General features: G+C 40.3%; 1 protein-coding gene across 1 annotated transcript in view; it reads left to right on the top strand.

Annotated features, from left to right (window-relative positions):
- The first annotated feature begins 1,957 nt into the window (after window positions 1-1,957).
- RFTN2 (raftlin family member 2) overlaps window positions 1,958-13,977 on the top strand; it is a 48,736-nt gene continuing 36,716 nt past the window's right edge. The window contains exons 1-2 of the mRNA XM_077830514.1: window positions 1,958-2,096; window positions 8,068-8,251. Coding sequence (XP_077686640.1) covers window positions 1,958-2,096; window positions 8,068-8,251 — 323 coding nt within the window. The remainder of the gene's footprint in view (window positions 2,097-8,067; window positions 8,252-13,977) is intronic.

The following is a 13,977-nucleotide window of genomic DNA, read 5'->3' as shown; positions in this document are numbered from 1 at the left end:
TTTTGATGTTAAATAAACATCTTTTTTTGATTTTTGGTTTATATTCACACACCAAAAGCACAGGAGGAGGAGGAGCTGCCCCCTCATAACCTTTAGCCCAATGGTTAGGGCACTCAGCTGGGACGGGGAGATGATCTACGTTTGAATCCCCATTCCGGAGCAGAGACTTGAACCCAGGTCTCCCCCTGCCAGGTGACTGCCCTAATCCACAGGTTAAAGGATATTCTGGGGTGGGTCTACATACTTAAATGTTCAGTGCAGGAGGGACTAGAACCCAGGTATCTCCCTACATCCATTTCCCAGTGAATGTCCTAACTACTAGACTAGCAGCTCGTACTCACACTCTTCTCTCTCTCTCTCTCTGACAACCCAAAACAAAATTTTTCTGACTTTTTCGATTCACTGAAAATGCCAAAAAATGTTGGGTTTGCTTCAAACTGACCTGAACCAATTTTTCCCCCCCCCTATTTTTTGGAATTGCCGAAAAAATTAATTGTCCAGCTCTGTTCAGGACACCGTATGCAAATTGACAGCAAAATCCAACTCCATTCTCTCTGTGTCTCACCATAACCAGCTCAGATAAACCAATACACGAGACCTTTCCAAAAGACCCCTCCTTTCCAAACTGCTATCCTGATGTAATAAAATACCACACATTAAGCCAAATTCTGTCCTCTGTGTTTCATGTGTGCATCTCCCCCTGAAATCACTGACTATTATTTTGCTCTGATGTACATCCTGAATAACTGCATGCACTGTGTTGTATGTTAGGGCAGAACTGGAACCAGTGACTTCAATGCGAGTTCTGTTCCTGCACCTGAAGATAAAATTGGGTCTACTGTGTCACTGTTGTCTACATTGTTGCTACACCATATCCCATTTTCTCCACTGTAAAAAGCTCTTTTATGTTACAGGTTCATAGAGCTATGTGATGTGATTTAAAACCACCTCTTTACTAACATGAAAATCTATTGCTGTACTAATCACTGTAGTAAGTCTGACAGAAGAAAAGTCTTAACTATTTAATGTACATTGAAAATGGAAGGGAAATGGCCACAGAACTTTATTCATACTGCATAACTTGAAACAACAGTCTCTTCGGTTTAACATAAGGTGCATTTTAGTATGACCTTTTAAAATAAAATATAACAAAAGTTGAATTGTCTTTTATTAACCTGGATTTTTTAAAATAAATTTTACAGTGATCATATATACTCTTCTTGCCAAGAAAATTCTTTATTACAGCATGATCATGTATGCTTTTCCATCGGGAAGAAAATTCCTGTGGAAAGAAAATAAGAACCAAACTTTCAAATCTAAAATTGAGTCTAAACTGCTTTTCATTTACTTTCCTCCCTTTGAGATGCCAGAAGCAATTTCCTCTTGAAGCTGACTTCCTTTCTGGAAATGATTTTCGTCTCTAACCATATTGAGACTCTCTTTTCTCATTCTTTCATTCTGACTTGCTCTTTTTCCTCTCATTTACTACTGCATCTGAATAGATCTTCTGACAGTAGGTAATTATATATGTTTCCTTCTAACTTTATTATTTCAGTTCTTTTTTGCCTCATTATCAGTCAGCCAAGAGGGACAGACAAAGCACTATTGGTGTCCTCTGCAACAGAATGCTGATGGGGGGGCTGGCTGTAAATTGACGTGGCATGGAAAATCTTTGCTAAGTTGTAGCAGCTTGTACGTTTCTGTAAAATCAAGCCCACTCTTGATGAGTTAGTAGCTTGAAGTCATTACGGGTGCAATGCTTATATGAAAAAACTAATAGAAAATGTCTTCACTTTCTAACTTGGGAACTGAAATTTTTCTGTCTTTGGATTTTTGGCTACTAGTAAACAAAATCCAAGGCAGTTAAGTTTGTTACTTTTTTTTTTTTCCTCAGAGTAACAGAACTTGCTGCTTTCCCCACCCCCTTTCCTGTGATTTTTCCTTTGCAGATCTTGCCATGGGGTGCGGACTACGAAAGCTAGAAGACCCAGATGATAGCAGCCCTGGAAAAATATTTTCTACGTTGAAGAGACCGCAAGTGGAAACAAAGACTGACTCTGCTTATGAATATGTATTGCTGGATTTTACTTTAGAAGGTATTTTTCTTCTATTTTATCTTATAAGTTCTTGCTAAAGAAGGAACTACATTTTACTATTTTTATTTCTTCTGATTCAAATAAGAGAAAGTGAAGTTCATTTACCTTATCAAAGCTAATCATACCAGCCTTTTAGTTGGAAATTTTAAATCTAAGGTCCTCAGATAAAATAAAGTTGCAACTTCTTACATATTAAACAAAAAAAAGTTACACAGTTGTCCTTTTAAGGAAACTGGACAAAAATTGCTTGAAAGATTTTCCTGGATTCCAGTGAGCCAGATTCTGCCATCCTTATTGATTTTGAGTAACACACACATACACACATAAGCATTTAGTGTGGCTACTCTCAAAAGTAAGTACATTCAGCATGAAATGGTGGAATCTGGCCCTAAATGAATAACTCTTTTTTTAAAATTATTCAGCTTCCAAAAACCTATAGTCATAGCTCATTACTTTATATGGAAATAGTTTTTAAAATGCTATAAGGAAACCTTTTTTTAGCCTTATGGCAGATATTTTAGTGAGAGTCTTATAGATTAGTTATTAATGAGCCTATTTTTAAATCCTTCTTTCTACCTCTTACTTTGTAACTGCTTACTGGTCTTTTAAAATTGTGCCTGAAATAAAATTAAAATCTCTGTGTACAATTAGAGGCAGACAGTGCGCTGTGGGGTACTTCCATTTACATGGTTCCCTGTCTCTGATAGAGTAATTCCCTGTTCCAGAAAGTTGAAAACACAAATAAACAAGTCCAGATGGCTGCCCTCTGACAACAGACAGCTCTGTGCTGCAGTTACTTTGTAAGACTGCACATTTTATAACTAACAGTTTTACGAGATGTTCTTGTTGGTAGGGATTTAAAGTAAATACTCTGATAAATGGAAAGAGTCAAAAGGAGGGAAATTGTGATGTTATCTGTTATGTGACTTGGTACAGGAATATTTTAATAAATATAAAAGTCTGACCTCTATTGAACTAGGTCTTTGAACTGCCAGATTACATTAATGTTCATGTTTATACATATTGAAGTGTTGATGATTAAGTAAGCTGCATGACTTGATGAATAGAAAACATAGCATTGTACTAAATTATAGTACTTGACAACCAACAGTATTTTTAGCTTTTAATTAAAAAGAGGAGTTGTTCATTCACGTGTTCGGTTCAGGAAACAAAACTTCTTTGTATTGAGAAGTAGTAGTAACAATATACTCCAAGACTAGAGCTGGGTTGTGTAATACATAAATTAACTACCTGCTGCTGTATTGCTACGAATGTGTAGGATAATAAAACTTCTTTCCTTGACTCTGAAGTTTGTTTGGAGTTCCTAAATAGTTCATTGTGTTCTAAATCATATTTTTATGCACATACAAGTTTATGAAAACACTCTGGAAGGGATTTGTTTTAAGAAGTTAGTTGTTTTCAATGTTAAACTAAATATGTACTTAGTAAGGTGTGGGGAAAAAAAGGTGGTTCTTTTAGCATCATCATATGTAATAACCAGTGTCACATTGCAAAAAAATTATGGTCACATTTTCAAACCATGGTGCATATTACTAGACTCATGAATCCATATTAGGCACTTTACTAAAAGTTATTTGATATTCAGTGCTGCCTAGTACCTCTAGCTTGCATTCACTTCACTGGGAATTATGGGTGCTCAACAACATTGAAATTCAGGTCACTTTCAGTTAGTTGCCTAAATATAGAGTTAAGAGACTAGCTTTAGGCACCTAAGTTTGAAAATGTAGGCCTATCTGTGTAAAACAATGTCAGCTGTATGCATATATTTTATATTCTCATGTACCTCTGCCTTTCAGAGCTACGTTCATACACACACACACACACAATCTCAGTACACACTTGCTCTCGCCCTCTTTTACTAGGAAAATTCTAAATTATAGTGAACTTTTTTTTTGTTCATGGAATACAGGGAGTGGCCAATTTACTGTAGGGCCTGTTTTGAACCTGTACCTTTTTCCTTCATATAAACTATCAGCTCCATCCTGCATCTTATTGCACCAGTACCTTTGGGATAAAGGGAGCTGTATTAAGAGCTCAGTTAATATAGTTTATGATCAACCAGCTTGTATCACTTCTGAGCAACATGAATCTCATGCTGTCAGAGACCTGAGTGCTGTCTTCATAGCACTTTCAGTTTCTACTCGTTGAGGAAAAAGAAGATCGTGCCCAACATGTACTGCTCATTGTGTGAATTTTTACACCTAAGTACCTGATCTGGTCCCAAGTAAAAAACTTTTTAAAATCTTACTTTTACACCCTTTCTATCCCCACTTTACATATATTATTGTATATTGGGATGAAGATATAACAAACACAGTTACATTAAATTTAAGCTAGTGCAGAGTTTAACTCAACAAGTTTATGCTCAAAGAAACAGAATGAAGGGCTTATCAAGGAGACTATTAAAACTCACTTGATTCTCTATCAAGCCTTTACACCAGTTAGAGCAGCCTAGGAACTATCAACCAGCTAAGCAGAGCTAGAGCACATTGTGATCTGGCCTCTCGTTCTTGTCCCTAACATGCTCCAGGGATGGTGGCCTAAGAACTGGATCAATGGCCACTGGATGCTCCCCCACACCAGAAAAATCCCTAGGTAGGAAGATGCAATCAGTCTTCACTTTGCACCACTTGAGTGGAATAAAGGGAGTGGAATAAAGTAGAGAATCTACCCACCTGTGGTTTTAAGTGTCCATTTCTTAGTGCCAATTTTATCTCCGCAGCTATGAGGTGTGTCTCACATAAGCAGCTTGACTAAAGTATTTTGGAAGGTCAACTAAAACATGTAACTGGGGATCACTAGAATTTTCCCACACTCACTATAATGCTTTATGCCTCCTTCACATCTCTTTTTAATAGAAAGAGGAAACCTGTGTCTATGTTCTTCGTATCAGCATGCTGAAATTTCAAACAATAAAAAGCATCTATCACTTTGGATAAACACAAATGTATATACAAATTAATTTGCTATCACCTTTTAACATTTCAAACTTCTGGGTTATATTATTGTAACAGTTGTGATTGGCTGTTGTGAGCGAACACAACAAGATAGAAATTCTGTTTAAATTTTAGAATAGTTGCAACAGTTTGTAACATGATGGAAGTGGGCCATGTTTTACACAAACCTGCTTTTTTGGCTGTGGCATGCAGTCTAAGTTACACCATATGTGTTGCAGTAAACCTGAACATGTCCATTGGCTTCATTATGCAGAATGTGCTTAAAGGAACTATGGTTAGGAATTTTATAGCTCGGTTCACTTAGGGCTAAATCCTGTCATCTAGCATGCAAGGGGTGCGGGGGAGAAGATATTTGAAATGAGCCTCTTTTCCTACACCGCACCTCTACAGATCTAGCAAGAAATGTTTCATTTGCACTGTACAACAGTGAATTTTAAGGTATAGCCGGATAACACAACAGCCCTTGCATCATGTCCCCAAGGTAACATAGTTTGTATTAGTGGGAGTATCTAGATTTGTGTCTGCTAGTGCCCATTCTGCCATCAGTGCATATATGGGGATGCATGTTGTTCCCGCCCAGAGGCGCAAAAAAATGTTCCCCACGGTATATTGTCCAGCTGTTGTCAGAAATCTGCCCTGTGCCAGCAAGATTCCTGTGGCAGAGGGCACATCAGGCATTAGGCTTTCCCCCAGGATAGGATTTAATAATACTTTGTAATTACTTCAATAATACTTAGTATTTAATTTTTCAAAGTACTGTACAAACATTAACTAATTAGTTGTTTAAAAAAAACCTGTGATATACATATGATATCATCCCCAGTTTACATAGGAGAACCAGGCACAGATAGATTGAGACTTTGCAGACCACACTGCAGATTAGTGGCAGAGCTAAGATTGGTTTCAGAGTAACAGCCGTGTTAGTCTGTATTCACAAAAAGAAAAGGAGTACTTGTGTCTTTAAGTACTTTAGTCTCTAAGGTGCCACAAGTACTCCTTTTCTTAGAGCTAAGATTGAACATCATAAATTTAATCTTAACCACCAGATCCCAAAAGGCTGATGAAATGGAGTGTCATGGTCAGTATCATATTCTACATGTGTGTTTACATGAGATACGGAAAATAGGTGCACACTCTCTGACTTGTATGTTAGACAGACCCTTTACATGTGGGGAGAAGACATGGTGCCATGAGTATCATGTGCTACAGCACATCTCTTTTCTGGGGAGGTGATTAAGAAGAGGGAGATGGGGAACCTGAATTGAACCATAAGGAATATATTTTCAAAGTGGTGTTTTTATCATTGTGCTTTTATGTACTTTTTCCCCTTTATATCAAAGAGGCTGATGTAAAATCAAAGGAGAGTGAACTCGTTTCAACTTAAGTTATTTTCTTTTGAGAGGGAGAGACAAAGAGGAAAATCCTAAACCAACACTTAAAAGTGCTTTTTAAATCTAAAAACTACCATCGTGGTTTCGATGTTTAATTCCAGTCTGAGTCACACATTGATACTATTGAACAACATTGTCCCTTCCGTCTCTTCATCCACCAAAAGTATAATGAAAAAACTAGGAACTGTAAGAACTCTAAAATGAACTAAAAGATTTGCAGCAGGTGTTCCTGCTGGAGAGTGTCAAATTCCAGTCAAAACAATCTCCTCTCTAGAATTCACAGTTGTGCAGTGGCATAGAAAACATGATACTGACAACTGTATCTGGGGCTGTAAGTGAGAAGAGTGGTAATGATACAGCCACTCCCAGTCTCTGTTCATATTAATATGCAAACTAGATACTTGGGTTAGAATAGAGACTGGGAGCGGCTGGGTCATTAGACACATTGAATCTATTTCCCCATGTTAAGTATCCTCACACCTTCTTGTCAACTATCTAAAATGGGCCATCTTGATTATCACTACAGAAGTTGTTTTCTCCTGCTGATAATAGCTCATCTTAATTAATTAGCCTCTTACTCCACTTTTTCATGTTCTCTTTGTGTATGTATATATATCTTCTTACTATATGTTCCATTCTATGCATCCGATGAAGTGGGCTGTAGACCACGAAAGCTTATGCTCAAATAAATTGGTTAGTCTCTAAGGTGCCACAAGTCCTCCTGTTCTTTTTACAAAATAACATGTGCCTCCAAAAGTACTTGTTTGTGTTTCTACTAATTCAACCAGAAAATGAGACTATATTGAGCCATCACAGTTTGAACACAACTCCCCAGTGTGACCAAGGGGAATTCTGCTAAAAACTGATGGCATAGTTTGGCCCCTTGCTGCACACCATTTGATTTACTTTGGGATGGGATAAGGATATTAGTGTCTGAGGTCTTGTCTACACAAGAAAGGTGCTCTGTTTAACTAAAAGTGTGATTTTTAAACTGGTTTTGTTAAACTGGTACAAGACTCCACATGGACACTTATTTTGCTCTAAACCACACTTATTTCAGTTTAGCTTAAATTGATTAGGAATAAGTTACTCTTAAACCAAAATAAAAGTGTCCACACATAGGTTTGCAATATTTTAGCCAAATTGGGTTAACAACTGATTCAAGTTAAACCAATGCAACTCTTTCATGTAGACAAGCCTGAATCCCAGTTTAGAAACAGAGTTTTTATTATGTTCCCTTTTTGTCATCTTCCTTTTCATCAGGAAGGATTGTTGGAGGTATAGATGCTGACACAGCTTTTACGCTCTATGAATAAAGCCAGACAGATCATTAAATTGATGCCAAACTGATTTAAAGTTACTGATCTTTCTATTTTGTAAGATGTATAACTTTATCACTGTTTTTATTATCCCTGTATAATTCCTGGTCAACTATGCATCCGCTATATTTTATATATATGTACATTGGGGAATATAGATGTATTATATCTTTTGTGCTACATTAAGATATAGGTAAGTAGCTTATTTGTATGTATGAACACCTGCATACTGAGTAACACTTGTGCATAATGTCCATGTTTTCTGTTCATTCAATTCCTTTAGTGTCCTCGAATCCAGAAGTTATCAAAATCAGTTCTGTGTTGGATATAGCAACAAAAGTGGAAGAGTATTACATCAAAGGATATGTTGTAGGAGCAATTCATCCTATTATATTACCTGTTGGGCGAAGAAAGCACTTTTCTGCAAGTTATTTGTATCGAGTGGTACTATCACGACTCAAATTAAGGTAAAATATGCAGAGGAGAAAAATTATTTGAATTAAATGACATAGAACTTGCTTCATTCATATTTTAAAAATTTGCAAATGGCTTTTCAACATGCATTCCTTGTAACTTTTAATACTAATCAGGACGTTAGAAAGCACCTTCAAGGATGAAGCAAGGTCTGAATGCTCGAAAGGATTTAGGTGTTGTGACACTGAGCATCACAACGCCAAACTTTGAGCACCTGGATAAATCACCGCAATTCGAAGTCTGAATTAGGCACCTAGGCTCCTGCACATGAATAGGGAGAGATAGGCACCTTAGACTGCCATTCACAAAGGCCAGCAGGCTCTGCAGGGAACAGCATAAGCTAGCCAATGGGAAATGCTGACCAGAGGTGTGTGTTCTAAGCCCCACTTCTCACAGAGATAAGCACCTAAAACTAGTCTACAGGGAAGCACCTATCTCTGTAAGTCAGGAAAACCTCTTGAGTTAGAGCACCTGTGCCATTTTAGCAAGAAAACAGCTGTCAATTTGTCCTGCAGTGGCTCAAGAGCATAAGTACCCAACCTCAGGGGAGACTGTCAAGAAGCAGGGCACAAACCCCACATTAGTTGTGAGTTCTATAATTAGATTTCACCAGCCAATTATCAAGTGTAAACTCCTCATGTACTATAACAGCCTTAACATGAAGCCACATACAGTCCCCTTGGGTACTCTATTCTGTCTTGCTGCCCAGGTAAGTCTACCTTTGCTAGATTGTCCTTTACACCAAGGATCACAGCAATATTAAGGTTGCTCCCAGCCTCAAAGAACCAGTCACTTACCCCCAGACAATTGCACCTTAGATCTCACACCAAAGACAATGCTTGTAGCCAATCCTATAATAAACAATTTAAAGATTTATTGTACAGGAAAAGGAAATGAGAGATCTTTACAAGGCTAAACCAGAAGACATACACATAAATTGAGTTGCAATCTTAAGTTTCAGAAGATAATAGAAGCAAATTCTATATGTCCTTTAGGGCTAATCCAGGCTAAGCACTGGGGTTCTCTTGCTTATGCCTAGAAAGCCTTACCCCTCAGAGTCCAGCATAGAGATACAATTAAACTAACTTCTTGTTAGGAGTTTTTATTCCCTTCCCCACTTGAGCTCTGAGGAATTCACTTGCATAACTCATCTTTATGGGAGAGAAATCAACAAATTATTTCATTGTCTAATGTTCCACAATCACTCCATCTGGTGTTGATGAGTCTTCCCTGCTGGGCAGGACATGACACCTTCATTGGACACCAGCATTTCACACTCTCCTGTCTGTTGATTTACACAGTTACAGAAGCTTACACTACAAATGCTCAATCATCATCTTATAATATGGGATACAGATGTTAAATGAGATTAATGCATGCCGCATCTTACAAGCACTCCATAAAGTCTAAGCACTAAACACATTCTTTTCATTCTGATACCTATTTTAACAATACTAACACACAGGTGAGCCAGACTGATTCCAGCTACATATTTGTCAGTATTCAATTGAGGCCTGGGGGTCTTGGCATGAGCTGGCACCTGATCTGCCAGCATCATACTGGGGTGAGTAGGGAGTACCACCCTCGTAACATGTAATCCAGTGGTTAGGGTACTCTCCTGGGAGGTGGGAGACCCCCTGCTCCAGTCCCCCCTCCATTTATGGAGGAGAAGCAATTTAAACAAGGATCTGCTATTAGGATGAGTGCTCTAACCAGTGGTCTGTGGGATATTCTGATGTAGGGAGTCCCTCCCTCTCTCCTGTTAAAGCTGTTGCACTGTGGATAAATGATGAAAGACCCATTAGACCAGAGGGACTAGATCCTGGGTCTTCCACATCATGGAAGAGTGGTCTAACCACCAGGCTGCAGAGTCACTCAGGCTTCTGCTCTCTAGCCTAAATAATGGAAAGACAATAGAGCGAGAGCACACAAATGCACGCACAAGCATGAGAATGCCTCTAAAGCCTGGTGGTTCAACCATCACCCACACACGTATGTGTGCATTTTGTAGCGCTAATTGCATTCTTTGCCAGTTTCCCTCTACAAATATGTATATTTCATGGTACAAAAACAAAGGGATTGCTGTATGTATCGTTTTTGTAAATGAACATCTTTGTCTGCTTTCCCTGTTTTCTTTATCTCAAATCTAAGCAGAGCAATTTTTTGTGAAAGCTGTATACTTTACTTCTTAGAGCTGTGTTCCCAAGATTAGATGAAAGAGAACTCTTAGCGTTTCTGAAAAATTTTTGTTAACATACTCTGACTTTATCCACTTTGAAAAAGTCTTTTTCAATCTCTAACTTGATGAGTTTTCATTTACATCACTCTTAAATATGTAAGAATGGTCAGGGGAATTCCAGTATTTTTAGGTACTAGTCCAAGTGAGCTCAAGCTTTTTCTCAGTCTCATTCTGCCTTGCACAGAGAGAATTACACGTGTCCTGAGCTCCTACATGACTTTTTTGAAATCTTCCATGGTTTAGTTTTCCCTGCCCTCCTTGTGCCCTACTTCCTGTGCACCTGCTTAGAGGGAGTAGGGAAGTGGTACCAAGTGAACACCATTTGCTCTCTCCTTCATCCCTGGACCCAAGTTCCAAGGATTCCCAGCACAGTTATGCAGTGCAGTCTTGTTCTCCTGCATAGTTGCATTAGAGACAGACGCAACTGGGCCCTAAACAGATTGCTGACAGAGGAAATTTTGTCTTAACCCAACTGAACTAATGGTTGGCTTATGCCTGAAAAGCATGAATTTTATATTCCTTTTCTTAAACGCTGTGAAAGCAAGATACTCCATATAAGCTTCTAGGGCAATGGTCACCAGCCTAGAGGATCTCCCAGTCAATGGAGATCTCTGGCAGTGCAGTGTGACTGCCACTAAGGCAGACTCCCCTGCCAACCCCAGCCCCACGCCGCTCCCAAAAGCGGCCAGCACAGCCCTGCGGCCGGGGGGGTTGTGGGGGGTGCAAGGGTCTCCCTTCGTGCGCTGCTCCTGCCTGCAAGCACGGCCCCCACAGCTCCCTTGGCCGGGAGAGCTGCTGGGGTGGTGCATGCCGAGAGGGGCCCACACATACAGCCACGTGCCCCCCGCTCCTCCCCAGGGGCCACAGGGGAGTGTTGGCAGAGAGCCTGCCTTAGCCTTGCTGCACTGCCAACTGGGAGCTGCTGGGGGTAAGTGCTGCCCAGCAAGAGGCCACACCGCAACCCCCATCCCTGAGCTCCTTCCCGGAGCCAGGACACCACACCCCTCCTGCACCCCAAATCCCACCCTGAGCCCCCTCCCAGAGCCATCACCCCAAATCCCCTCCTGCACCCCAACACTCTACCCCATCCCGAATCCCCTCCCAGAGCCAGCAACCCCATAACCCCTTCTGCACCCCAACACTCTGCCCCAGCCCAGAGCCCCCTCCTACACCCAAACTCTCTCCTAGAGCTTGTACCCCTCACCCCCTCCTGCACCCCAACCTTCTGCTCCAGGCTCAGCCCAGAGCCCCCTCCCACACTGCAAACCCTCGGCCCCAGCCCAGAGCCTGCACCCCCTCCTGAACCCCAACCTCTTGCCCCAGCCCAGTGAAAGTGAGTGAGGGTGGGGGAGAGCAAGTGACAGAGAGAGGTGGGGATGGAGTGAGTGGGGCTTTGGGGAAGGGACGGGGTAGATCCTGGGTTGCGCTTAGATTCAAAAAGTGATCTTTTTGTAAAAACGTAAAAACGTTGGAGACCACTGTTCTAGGAGGATAAACCTATGGCCACTATGCTCTTTACCGAGCTGTTCTTAAGATAACATCAGGAAAAAGCACTCAAATCTGCACAGCGAAGCATCAGTGTATAGACTCTGCAGAAATGAAGTTCTCACCCTTCATTTTAAAGAAGTATGGTAAGCTGTGCAATAGAATGGTTAGCAGAGTTATTTCCATTATGTCACAGTAGCAATTAGGGGTTATGTAAATAATTTAAAACTGATATTTTTATATATAGAAAGTTAAAATGCCTAAAGCTTCCATTCTTAACAATGGAATTTAATTACTGCCTAGGGCAGGCACAAACTGCAAATTTACCTAAGAACTCTACCAATACATTTACGTTTTGACCTTCAATCCACTGTATATTCCAGTTCTGTGCCTCTCTTGAACAGAGACTACTCATGCCAATTTGTTTGGTGGTTTTGTTATGCAGATCAATGGCAGGCAACCACAGAGCATAGATTTTGATTTGTAGATTTTGTGCTAGAATCTCTGGTTTTCTGCTGCCCTTGTCACAAAGGGATCATGAAGTCAGCATAACCAGCCTCTCTGGCACAGATCTATACCATCCACTTTGCAATTCCCAGCGAAAGGGACACGTGGAAGATAAGGATGGGGAAAAGGGGCAGGGCTGCAATGCTCCTGCTATCCCCAGCCGCCATAATAGTCCTGTGGGGATGTGAGCGCCTGGATGCAATTTAGAGCAGCCCTGAAGCTGCTCTATGGGTTTGTCGATAGAAGCACTTAGTCAGCAGTAAAGGGTGTAAATCTATCCCTCACTAGCCTGCTTCATCCTAAGTGTCCATGTGGACCCTGCTACTGTGCATCTACCCCACCTCCAAACAGGAGTAGCCCAAAACCTCTCTCTCTTGGCTTTTTCTCAGAGCCACATTCCAAACACTTCTTGTTCTGGCTGTGTTTGACTTTTGCTGCTTCTCTGTTTTTCCTGACTCTCTCACACACAGACACATCATTCCAATCCCTCTCTCCCCATCCACCTTTTAGTTTATTAGACCACTGTGGAACCCACTTGGGTCACATGATTCAGCTTCTACTGCAGCCTTGCACATGGCTTTGTTTTGGGCAGACGCCTCTGATGTTTCAGCTATCTGGTTCCACAAAGAAACATAATTGTTTCTAATATTTATCCCAAATGAGTGGCAGCTGTTACATCCACCAGTTTCAACGGGGTTTAACCCAACCCAGAACATTAGTTAATCCTGTGAATCTACATTGCAAGTATTGATTTAAACAAAAACAAACTGAAAAAATCTGCAGTGTACCTTCTGTGAAACAATTAGTAACTATTAAGACACACTAGCTTAAAAATACCCAGTTACAAGCTTCTCTTCTAGTTGCCTCAATCCCACATTCATTCATGGATCCCTCGATTTACAGAGCAACAGTGAATACTTCCTGCCTTAGCTTAAACTTAAAGAGAGTCCTTAGGTTACAAGATTGCCCAGTTGGTCACTCTCCTGTTTGTCCTAGCTATTAAGGAGCAAACAGATGTGCCTTTAGTGGGTGTTCTTTGGTAAGTTGCCTTCAATCAGAGCCTGGAATGAATTCATTTACAATGTGATTCTACACTGAAATGTGACACTGTAAAATTATATTGTGAGGTTCAGTTTTCTCTCAATGCTTGCAGGCCAGACTGGCTCAATTGACTCATAAAATCATGTTTTCTCATAGTCAACCATGCATACTAAACTTGGGATCTGATAATCAAGCTAGGTTAATTCTCACTTATACAGCATCTTTAGTCAAAGTTTCTACAATAGAAATTTAGCTAAAAGTTCTGTTGATACACAAGTCAGGAAACAACCCAATTTACTCTCACATAGCTGGAAAGAGGAGGAAGAAAGACTAGTGAAAACTGTGGCTGATATTCTGTACCTCTAGGAGATGCAGCACAGAAAACTTTTTACTACTTTTGCACCCTCCCTCTTCAAGCCTCTGAGGACCAGGAGTTAGTCTAAATTA

The sequence above is a fragment of the Eretmochelys imbricata genome, chromosome 11, assembly GCF_965152235.1.
Source record: "Eretmochelys imbricata isolate rEreImb1 chromosome 11, rEreImb1.hap1, whole genome shotgun sequence".
Lineage (NCBI taxonomy): Eukaryota > Metazoa > Chordata > Testudines > Cheloniidae > Eretmochelys > Eretmochelys imbricata.
Note: the sequence above shows the minus strand (reverse complement) of the source record. Positions and strands in the feature narration are given on the sequence as shown.